The sequence below is a fragment of the Halyomorpha halys genome, unplaced genomic scaffold (assembly GCF_000696795.3).
Source record: "Halyomorpha halys isolate HHAL.00 unplaced genomic scaffold, Hhal_1.1 Scaffold354.1, whole genome shotgun sequence".
Lineage (NCBI taxonomy): Eukaryota > Metazoa > Arthropoda > Insecta > Hemiptera > Pentatomidae > Halyomorpha > Halyomorpha halys.
Genome location: NW_027111517.1, coordinates 825,326 through 837,882, shown reverse-complemented (window position 1 = coordinate 837,882; position 12,557 = coordinate 825,326). Strand labels below are relative to the sequence as shown.

The following is a 12,557-nucleotide window of genomic DNA, read 5'->3' as shown; positions in this document are numbered from 1 at the left end:
GTTTTTTAAGACTGACATAATATTTGGAACCAATTCAAGTGTCTAATAGAAAATATAATTTTAATCCTACTAAAATGTAAATTAGTGAAAGAATATTATACCCTCCAGTAATAATTATTTGATGCTTTTCATGATATTCCATATTCAAATTTTATTTCAAGTTAGTTTTGCAAAGTATTAATCTATTAAACTAATGAAGTATAAATCAATCATGAATGATATGGTGGCAAGATAGAACAATTAGAATTTAACTATTTTACACAAATGTTTAGTAAATTACTAAATCAAGGTTTAATCCTATTTTGTTTTTCAATTATAGCCATAATTCTTCACTCAATTTAATTTACTAAATTATTCTATTTCCATTACTCCATAGTATGATATGAAGTAAATATCAAAGATATATAAAGTCAAGTTATTATTAAATAAATATAGTGTAAAATCCAAATCCATTCTTATGGGAATGAGTTGGTGTAGACATAGTCTGACTGCCTAGCTGGAGGAGTTCCGTGGGGAGATCCAAAGGAGGGACCAGGAGATACTGGCAATGAGCGCAAAGATGAAGACTTTGGAGGAACAACATCAGGACTACCAAAGACATATTGCTGTTCTCAAGGAGTCACTATGTGCCAAGGAAGAACATTATAACATGCTTCAGGCCGATGTTAGTATCATTGAGTTCATTTTATAATCTCTACCAGAATTTTAGGTAAGGTATAATGATAAATTTTCTCTGTAACTGTTGATTTATAGATATCTCATGTGGCTCATAGGTTTCAGTGGTATTATATATTTCACTTAGGAAATGATTGTCTATTTTTGACATCAGATTAATAATGTCTCAGCGTTCCCCTCAGGTCAAGAATATGTTTTTAGCTCTTCTTTGTCCATCTTGTCCATCATATATACATAGAAAACAAAAAGTAGATTTGATTTAAGATGACCAATTATGTCATCAAGATTACCTATTAAAAAGAAAAAATTAATGTTATATATATTTTTATTAATTACTTTTACTATATATTTTTTATCTAATATATATATTAAAAGTAATACACAAAAGCATGCACATACTTATACTAGCCTAATTTTCAAATCTTGGGCAAAATGGCAAATACTAATTTTTATCATTTATTATTTTGAAGCTTTTCATTGTAAGGTATATATATTACAGCTGCTTGAGCTTTTTTATGTGTCCCTTTTCTGCTTTCAATTAAGAACTCAACATTTATTTCTCCTTTTTTTATAACTCTCTAACAAACAGCAATACTTAAAAAGAAGTAATTATAAATAATTAATTAACTAAACATTCTTGGACCATGCACTTGAAAAAGCCACATTTTAATGATAAGTTATAAACAAATACACTCACTAAATAGGAATTTATTAAATCCAACATTTCAGTTAACTCATCAATTATTATTTACTCATTACCTGAAATCTTCTTATTTATAACTATACCTTTTATTTTATAGTAAAAATAAAGGAGGATATTTGATTGTAGTACATTATTAGCATTCAAATTATTTTATAATTTATTTACATTATTTCTATCATATGTAGTTTGAGATGAATGATATTTATTTAATTGATGGAGTTTTGTAGTGAATGATTAATTTATATTAGATATTTTTTAAACAAAAAATAATTACTAATATAGTCTAGTTCCATAAATTAATATTCTATTTTAATTGTATCAATGTACTGTCATTCTTAACAGGTAGAAGAGCTACGGCAACGGTTAGAAGAAAAAAATCGTCATATTGAGAAAAAAACACAAATAGCACTTCAAGCCCAACAAGAAAAAGCAAGATTTGCCAATGAACTGAATGAAATGAGGGACCATATGGACATTAAAGACCGAAAAATAAATGTTCTTCAAAGAAAGGTAACAGTCTGTCTTAAGTTAAGCTATTATGAAGAAGTATGAAATAAAATATAAGTAAAGTTTTGAGGATCCCGACAAAATTTCAAATAAGAAACAAAGTATTCCCTAAAAAATATATAATAATAAATGAAATATGGTCTGGGTGTGGTAAAAAAAAACTCAAATAGTGATAACTATTTTAATTGAGCCGACGTTTCTCCCCACATTGCAGGGTTTCGTCAGGCCTAAATTTAATTTTAGGTAAGCCTTAATTTAAATTTAGGTATTTACCTTTTATTTTTACATTTCATTGTATACCCTTGTAATTTTCCATTTACTTTTTTTACTTATGCTAAGTGTTTTGTATCTTTTTTAGCCCTGATGAAGCTCTGCAACGTGGGATGAAACGTTGGCTCAATTAAAATAGTTATCACTATTTGAGTTTTTTTTTACCGCATCCAGACCATATTCTATTTATTAATAATACATGGAGTCAATCAGCGATCTTCCATTAAAAATATATAATATTGAAATAAATTTTGTCTGTACTTTTAACTCTATTTACTTAGATATGATATTAAAATTTTGTTTCATTAGTTAGGTTTATAATATTAACACCAGTTGGCATTTTGAAACTTTTTGTTAGATGATTTATTTAAAATAATTGTTGAAAAATATTTTTATGTCGATTCTAAAAATGAGTTCAATTTTTTTCTATCACATCAGGTTTTTATACAAAACAAAATTAGTGATTTCCAACCCACAGAAGTCAGTTAGTTTATATAAGCCAAAAATTAAAGGTGTGCATGGCTGGCCCACCTGAACTTATTACTTATCAAGAGAAGTTGGTAGTAGAGAATTCCCTGTAAGAGAAGGGTCCTCCTCCCCTTACAAAAAAAGTGTTAAAGCTTAAATAGGAAATGAAACCACCCATATTACAGATGTATCTGCATTATAGCCAGGGCAGAAAATAATAATTCGAAGGACTATGTACACATCTATGTAACAAAAGATACTTTATTAAAAAAAAAAAAAAAAAAGATTCTGGAAATCAATAACAAGTAAAACCTAAGTCATACATGCCCACATGGCCCACCTCTGGGCCACCAAAAACCTGTTGGGAAGCAATGTTTTATGTTAATAGGTTAAACACAGAATTTGTTTTAATGCTAAACGCTGCACCACATTCACATTCCACAGTTCTACTATCACAAATTACAATCATAAAGAACTACTAAACAATTATGCAATAATTATCTAAGTTTACAATCTTACCAAAGTCTGTATGATTAATATTATTAATTGTCATTTTAGTACAATGAAGGTTACATAAAGATTGAAACTGGCAGCAATGAAGTTAAAAATATTTACAGGAAGATAACTTATTTTTTCCTGATTCCAAGTTCCTGTAACATTAGCCATACTTTAATAATTTTTTTTCATCATAAAAAACTTATAAAAATTTGGCCTATTACTACCAATATTTTCATCAAAAAATAAAACTTTGACCTATTACCAATCTTATTATATTATAAAAACATTAATTTTGCCATATATTTACTTAAATTAATTCCATTTATATTTCTAAGTTTATAATTAGTCATAAGCAAAGACTATTTAATCAACTAACGATCAACAGAATTTTAAATGATAGCTAAAAATAAATGACCCTCCTAAAAATTCGGGATGAGGTTGGATTTCCCATGTTGAAAGTTCCTTTCACTGTTTGTAACTGGCAGTGGAATTTTATGAACCATTTTTTTGATATAGATTTCTATTGATTCCATTTGTAATTCCCGATACAATTGACTATTTCTTATAAACTATGGAGCATCCACTTCGATTCTTAAGCCAAAAAAAATATATGTATAAGTGTATGTTAAAAATAAGTTTATATCAATCAAAAAATTATAAACTTTAACAAGTGAATGGCACAGTGAGGGGGTTTGCTTCCAAAATTATTAGACACATTTTCTAGGGTTCCTTCCAATTGACCCTAGAAACCAAGAAAAAATTCATATAAAATAATTTTTTCTTAGCAGTAAGATATAATTTTATAAAGAATCTTAGCAATTCTTTATAATATTGTTTTCTGTCTTTGCTCCGTATGGATTTGAAAGTTATTATATACCCTTTATAGCGGGTAGGGGTTCAAACAGAACCTTTACTAGCCCAACCGTGAAAAGAAAAGAATAGCCGAATTTTGTTATTTTTAAATAAGTGAACATAATAAAAGGAACTCAAAATATATACAAATGTACAAACTAGAAAGAAAAGAAAGCTTAAAACTATTACAAAATTAAATGAATTAGACAAAAGAGAGAGAAAAAGTCTTATATCACCGGTGATTGGTGGGGCCCCAGTTGTGGTTGTTCTGAGTGGATATTCTCGTGGAAGTAGATCGACGTACGTCCGACCGCCTTGTCCTCTTGGAGGATGAGCCGAAGTAGTCACCACCGTGGCTAAAATAATTTAAGCTGGCGCAAATGGCCAGAATGCTGGCAACTACGAGTATGTAGTGAGGAGACAATGGAGACGATATGTGTGTGCACACTGAGACTCTGAGAAGTCATCTTTCTATTTTTCAGTATAAAAAACAATAGAGAGAAGTTGTTTTGTTTTTGACGTTATAAAAATCATATGTTCCTATAATCGATTTGTGGACCATATGTTGGCCGCAACAATACCAATTTAAAACCATTTTTTCTAATTCTAAAAGATTAAAATCAACTGGTTTATAGAAAAGTTGTATTTATAGTCATTTAGTTAAAATTATTTTCATATAATATATTTAAGTACATCTGTGGCAAGAAGTTACATTTTTCCTCTCTAACCTGTCTTATATATAATAAACATAAAATAAATATGAAACTATAGTTATGTTATTGAAGTTAGATATTGATTTAGATTTTGATATTTCAAATACAATTAGTTCAGACTGTTATATCTTGTTAACCATGTAATATGTAATAATATTATAAGTCAATTTCTTTGATATTATACCACATATTATTGGATGGTTAATGTATTTACCTATTTTTATTTCAGATTGAAAATTTAGAAGACCTTCTTAAGGAAAAAGACAACCAAGTAGACATGGCTCGCGCAAGATTATCTGCTCTTCAGGCTCATCACTGTACAAGTGAAGGTGCATTATCTAGTTTAGAAGAAGCTATTGGTGACAAAGAGAGACAAATGAATCAGTTACGGGAACAAAGAGACAGAGCTGAACAAGAAAGACAAGAAGAACGAGAACTACATGAAAGAGATATTGCTGAATATAAACTAAAACTACATGCATTGGAAAGTGAAGTCGAAAAACTTGGTGCAAGGATGGATAGGGCCCAGTTAGAAAAAGACAGATTAGAGGCCAAACTCGAAAGTTCTCAACTGGAACTTGGAAAATCAAAAGCAGAGTTAGATAAAGCTGCAAGTGAAGTTGGTCGAAGTGGTGCTGATTGGGAAGCAGCAAAACAGCGTTTAACAAGACTTGAATTAGAAAATGAAAGGTTGAGACATGAACTTGAACGATCTCAAACAACTTTTGGAAGAAGTACATTAAGCACTTCTCAAGAGCTGGATAGGGTTCAGGAAAAGGCTGATAAGGCAGCTGCTGAATTAAGAAGAGCTCAAGCTGAATTACGGGTTACACAAGCTGATAATGAGAGAGCAAGAGCTGAGGCAACTGCATCTCAAGAAAAAGTGGAAAAACTTCAAGGGGAAGTGTACAGATTAAAAGCCAAACTAGAAAATGCACAAGGAGAGCAAGAGAGTGTAAGAGAAGAATATGAAAGAGCACAATCAACAATTACAAGAATGCATGCAGAAAGGGACAAAGCAGTATTGGATCTTGAAAAGTCAAGAGAAGAATTGGAAAGGACTCAGGCTACTTTAGGTAAAGCACAGTTACAGCAAGAAAAATTACAAAATTTGTTGGATAAAGCACAAAGTGAGGTTGACAAACTACAAGAGAGGCTAGATAAAGCAACAGGAGAAATTAGAAGAGTAAGTTCATAATTGAGGTAATGACATGGGAAAGATATAGGTTACAAAAAATAATTTTATAAGTAAGGCAAAAAATTATTCAAAAAACGCATTTCAAAATATTTTATTTTTTAAAAACAAACAAATCGTGGCTTGGGAAGCTACCATATTGCCAATTGATTAACTACTGTTTTCTCTACAATATTGCTATATTTTTCATGAATAAATGAAATTTAGATATTTTTTGCCTTACTGCCTATCTTTTTCATGCCAGTACCTCAATGATTCTATTTTTTTTAAATATGAAAGTTAGTATATACACACAAATAAATAAAAGATTTAGTGAATCCAAAGGTTCGATATTAATTCTACCAATAGTTGTTTACACACCTCTGTGCACCACCTGCCATCTAAACTCAATTCCGCAAGAACAGCCGTAAGCCCAATACTCCCACCTATGCTTGGTCTACTCCTCAGACACTACTCCTCCTTTCCAATCTGCTCAGCAATTATTCATTTTTTTAGGAATCTATTTTTAACTAAGCCCTACTTACTTTAGTCTTTATTTTTAATAATATTATTTTATAACTTTATTTGCCACAATAATATTAACTTAACTATATTTACCAGGAGGAATTTTCACAAAGCAAGTTAGGTTTTACAGAAAGTGCTTGGAATCGTGATTTTCTAGTATAGATAAACTAATAATAATAAAATAAGGAGATCCTTATTTTTGCTTCTTGAAGATGGAGATCACTTTTTTATCTGACCATTCTAATTCTTTTGATTTTCCTTGTTATATATAAATATCATAATACTTTTACCAGTAGGAACTTCCAATTTTTGCATTTTGTTAATTGGGCATTACAAATTCCTGCCATAGCATAACTTCGGTTTCCTGGCTGGTGTTCATCTTCCACAATTTTTTGACAAATTCATGCAATAGAAAACCATCCAATACATCGATATAAGGCATTTATAATAAAAGAAATTAAAATTAAAAAAGGGCAAAAGTAGGTCTTATTTTTGAGGTTACTAGAGCCCTTATTAATTATACATTTTATAACAAACCTTTTTGTTATGATTATATTAAACCTTTATGTTAATATAAAATGCAACCATGTCATTGACCAAAGTAAAGCATTGTATATTTGAAAAAGTATTTGTCAAACCTGTTACAGATATATAATACTTTCAACAGGTTTGAGAGATCAAAATATTATGTATCTGTACAGAGAAAACTAAATAGCAGTTGTTGCTACTTGGGGTCTACTAGTGAACCACTTGGCATGCATTGTTGCTTGCTTGGTACTGTAGTCCAGATAAAACTATCATTGATAGTTTGAAAAGTGGTACCTAAAGATAAGGGGTCTTCTGTAGCTGAGGGATTTAAGGCATCTATTTTAGAAACCTCATGACTGCAGTGTCATCTATTCGAATCAGGCCTGGGAGGATAACCGTTTATTCATTATGGTTCCACGGAATGAAAACTTGATCCCCCTCCTCCCATCATAGTTAAAATAAGGTTGGGGCTCTTCCTTCTCTGGTAGGAGTTCTTTTTTCATCTTGCAGGTAGGTTTGAAATTACCCTCCTGGTGATTCATTATTCATATTTGCTTGGGAATTAAGGAGCACCTGAAAATGGTCAGCCCATACATTGAGTATAGCAGTCCAATCTATGGCAACATTTCCATATTTATCCTTACTAAATTCTTGTCGAAGTTTAAATCCTGATTTGATGTCCTTAATCTCCTTATACAACTTTTTAGTATCTTATCTCTTCCACCCACCTCTCTTCCCAGCATCTCTTTCTCTTTTGACATAATACTCTGATTATTTTTCTTTTCTGGGAATATTCTTTCGCAGTTCTCCTAATTCTCCAATCCAGCATCTTTGTTCTTGGTTTTTTACTTCTTGCAGGGCATTTTTACATTCTTCATCATACTTGCTATTTTTACTTCTGCTTGGCTTAGATCTGATTACATTCACTGCAACCTTTCTTAGTGTCATCTTAATTTTTATCCTCTTCCCTTCAATCATCTTATCATTTTCTTTATGTAATTCTTTTGACATTTTCACATTTTAAAATAGAAGCAGAAGAATTAAGAGACAATAGTGTCTAGCCTGGTAAAGATCTGATCAGTATTTTTCCAACATATAAAATTACTTTCATCATTAAATTGCTTTATGGGTCGATTTACCTTCAAAAGGGACATGATTCTTCTTTTTCCATGTATTCATCATTATACACTTGAATCCTAAGTCCTGCTTTCTTCCCAGTATTGTTAGTCCTCATGAGAAGTTGGAAGAAAAATTCTTTGACCAGAGGATAATTTTTATGAAATGAATACCTTATTTTAAATAACAATTCAATTAAATTAAAAAATTACCTTAAGGTATAATTTTGTTTCTTGTCTCCTCCTCCTAATCCTCTGCTGACTTTCCTCCTATTTCTCTGGTTTGATTTGTGGACAGAATATCCACTATAAACAAAAAGTGATTTGAACACAATAACACATATACATTTTACATGGTTAAAACAGTTTTATTTTATTTTATTTTTTTTTTTGCACTTTTCCATGGCAAAATGTGACCTTATGTTTTTTTTTTCTCTTTATTTTAATTTTGTCTATGTTTATCTGGTACCTATCTACCAAAAACTTAAGGCTATCACATCTAATAATTTTATTTTTTTTTTGCAAAGTGGTTGTTCATAAGCATCAGGAAATTTCTGTATTTCTCCTCAGACGTATATATAATACATAAGTGAATAGTATTAATTTTTTTCATTTTCTTGTAGATGCAAATGGAAAAAGAAAAACAAAATTATGATTTTGACAATGTTCAGTCTCAATTAGATAAGGCTTTGGGACAGTCTACAAGACTACAAAAAGAAAAGGAAGCAGTTCAGCTTGAAGCAGATAGATTGCGAGACAAATATGAAAAAGCACAGGTAAAACATAACAAACAAAATTGAAAAAAAATGTATTTGTAAATATAAAGCTAACATGTAAATTCGTCTTTATGTAACTAATTAATTTTAATATTTTATCAACATAATTTGAATTAAATATGTATCAAACTATTAATTACCATTACATAATCCCTTTAATTACAATAGTACAAATATTTAAATGCAAAATCTGTGAAAATTTTTTTTTTTTATAATTTGAAGATAAAAGGAAATAGGTCCCAACTAAAATCATGATATTTCAAAAAGCAACAATAAAAATGAGTGTATAGAAAGATTTTAGCAATATAAAACATTTTTACTGTAATTTATAAAAATAATTATAGCATACTTAAATAAAAATAAGCTAACTACGTTGATAAGCATGAATATCATGTTTTTAAATAATAAATGTTTCAACTAATTTCAGGCAGCCTTTGTTTTTTATTTTTCCAATAAAAATCCTCAGCCATTAGAGGAAGATAATTTATTTAAAAGATTTTCAGTAGTTTAGGAACTGAGAAATAGATGATTATATTTTTCAAAAACCCTTGTTTGATTCAATAAAACCTTTAGTGGTATATTTTTAACCATTATTATTTTTTTTTTTAATAGTAGGTAAATTTATGCATAAGACAAAGTAGACTTCTAAAAGATGATGCATCTCACCATTAGCCAACTTTCAATAGTAAATTTTTACTTTCACTTACCTATATATGAAATGTATAGTAAGGGAAAGTATTACGATGAGTCCCATGTCTTACAAAATGGCTTGTATGTTTTGTTTTTTTGGGTAGGGGAAAAATCTTTCATAAGAGGATGTGCAACAAATAAAAAGGTACTCAACAATGTGAGATTCCTACTTTCTAAAAAACCGCTTCCCAATTCTTCTTTAGCACCCCGCATAACCGCTATCAAGTATTACTTCACAGGACAGTAGGGCTACCTACATCTTCTTTGTACATTTTATTTAGGCTAAGCCATTGCCTGGCCTCTTCTTTCTCGCTCTTGTGCTCTGAGCCTTCTACCGATTTGCGCTGCATAGCAATTCCTTCCATCGTGTAATTCTATTGGATGACTCTTTTAGTTTTCCCACCTATTGCAGTGGTCTATGGTCCATATGTACCCTAAATTGTCTCCTGAACACGGATGGCCGAAAATGGTCCACCGCTCACACTATCCCTAGTAGTTCCCTTACCAAAGAACTGTTTCATGCCTCTACTTCTGTAAGTCATCTGCTGGCATAGGCTAGGGGACGCTCTCCTTTCTCTCCTTCCTGTGATAATACTTCATCTAGAGCGTATTCACTAGTGTCTGTCGTCAGTGTGAATTGTCTCTGGAAGTCCTGAAAAGCCAGCACTGGCTCCCTTTATAACTGGTCTATACACTTCTGAACGTTATGTTCAATATCCACCGTCATGACTATTGTACTTCCTTTCTTGAGTAAGTTATTGAGGGGTACCAGGTACTTTACCATATTAGGGAAAAACCTGTGTTAGTAATTTAGTGCACCTAATAGCCTGCAGATCCCTTTGATATCAGTTGGCATCGCTATCCGCTTTTAGGCCGCTTCTTTCTGAATATCTGGTCGTACTCCCTCCTTGGAGATGGTGGTCCCAAAAAGTTGATTTGCTCTTGCCCATTGCCAATTTCCCTCAGGATAGTTTTAGTCCGAATTCTCTCATCCTTTGAAACACACTTTTCAGGTCTCTACTTGGTCTCCATTCTGCTTCCAATTTGCTGAAACCAAGAGATCGTCCATTTAGACTTGGCATACGAACTCATCCAACCCCCTCAGGAACTTGTCCATGAGCCTCTGAAATGTAATCAGTGCATTTTTTATACCAAAAGTCATCCTCATGAACTCATAGTGGCCTCTTTTGAAAGTGTGTCATTTTGTACTGGTCATCTGGGTGCATTCCAATTTGGTGGTAGCCCACCTTGAGGTTTAGCATGCTAAAAATTACTGCTCCACCTAATCTATCCAGGATGTCCTTAAATCTAGGGATTGGATATCTTTTATTGACGGTATTGTCATTCAGTTTATTAATCGATAACCACCATATATTTTTCCTCTTTTTCACCTGGTGCATTATTCTTTCTCACTGCCCACAATGGACTATTATAAGGTGACTTGCTATAAACGGTTATCCCTTGCTTCTTGAGGTTTTCCATCTTATCCTGAATATTCTTCCGGAGTGCCTGTGGATACCGTTGTTCCTTTAAATTTGTCGCCCTGTCCTGCTTAAGCGGAATTTCATGAACCATTTTTCCTGTCATACCCAGCACCTCCCCTTCATTAAAACAATATAATCATACTTTTGTTAAAATAAATAATTTAATTTCTATCCATTTTAGTCTCAACACATTTTATTTTTCTTAAGAGTCCAACGTTTCGGCCAATCCGGCCATCCTCAGGGACAATCTACTACAAAACAGCTTTTATTACATGTATATTTTAATCCTCAAACATTTCAAATTACTTAACATTATTATTTATAATTTATCTTACCTTAATACAATTTTGGAACTAAATGATGTAAAAACTCAGCTTCATTGCCCAGGTCAAAACAACAAAAACAGTCTAAGAAATAATACAATCAGGCAAATAGGTAATTTTATAGAAAAAAACAAAAAAGGTAAAAATAATAATATCAAAAACTGAATGGAAACAATATTTAGAATCATTAAATAAATTCAAAAAGAAAAATCCACAAATTTTAATTGTAAAATCGGATAAAACAAAGAAAGTGGCAATAATAAATAAGAAAGATTATGATAGTAAAATGGAAATGATATTGAATGAGGAAAGTACATGCAGAAAACTTAGAACAGACCCGCTGCCAGATATTAATAAACAAATAAAAAACTATGTTGAGAAATTGCAAAAAAACAAAATAATTGATGATAAGGTCAAGAAAAGTTTGGTAAATAAGCATTGTTACCACCCTAGGATGTATGGGCTGATAAAATTACATAAAGAAAATAAACCTTTAAGACCAATTATAAATGGCATTAATGGGCCTTTATATAATATATCAAAATTTTTCAAAAATAGCTTCACTAATGTATACAGAGATAAGGAAATTGACATTATAAATGTAATAGAAGCAAAACAGAAACTAAGTGATATTAAAATTGAAGATGATGAGATGATGATAAGTTATGATGTCTAATTGTTTGCAAATAGTCCACTCAAATTGATATATAAAATCATCAATGAAAAATAGGAGGAAATCAAACTAAACAAGAATATAAAAAATAAAAAATTGTTCCTAGAAGGAATAAAATTATGCTGTGAAAATGGCATTTTCAAGTACAAAGGTGATATATACAGGCAGCTTTTTGGAGTTCCAATGGGTGGGTAAAAGTTAATCAATATAATTTGCAGGACTAGTCATGAATGATCTAATAAAAGATGTACTTTCAAAATCAGGTATTCAAGTAAAAATTATGCTAAAGTACATAGATGATATTTTTGTATATTAAAGAAAACTGATGTAAATATATTGCTTGAAGGACTAAATAGTCTCCAAGAAAAATTAAAGTTCACAATGGAATTGGAAAAGGAAGGTAAATTAAGATCTTTGTATATGTTGATGGTAAGACAAGGTAAGAATATAATCACAGAATGGACAAAAAAAGAAACAAGTAGTAGTATAATATTGAATTATTATTCTTGCCACCCTTATCACATGAAATATAATGTAATAAATAATTATATTAAAAAAGCTATTAGAATAACGGATGATAGTA

At 30.8% G+C, this 12,557-nt stretch overlaps 1 protein-coding gene across 11 annotated transcripts in view; it reads left to right on the top strand.

The window, feature by feature from the left end:
• Positions 1 to 12,557, top strand: part of brp (bruchpilot) — a 201,069-nt gene that overhangs the window by 152,657 nt on the left and 35,855 nt on the right. For 10 of the 11 annotated variants that reach the window (XM_067049578.1, XM_067049575.1, XM_067049576.1 and 7 more), the window contains 4 exons: positions 497 to 664; positions 1,721 to 1,888; positions 4,916 to 5,872; positions 8,652 to 8,804. In XM_067049578.1, the coding sequence (XP_066905679.1) occupies positions 497 to 664; positions 1,721 to 1,888; positions 4,916 to 5,872; positions 8,652 to 8,804 (1,446 nt within the window). The remainder of the gene's footprint in view (positions 1 to 496; positions 665 to 1,720; positions 1,889 to 4,915; positions 5,873 to 8,651; positions 8,805 to 12,557) is intronic. The other variant, XM_067049579.1, reaches the window with a different exon arrangement.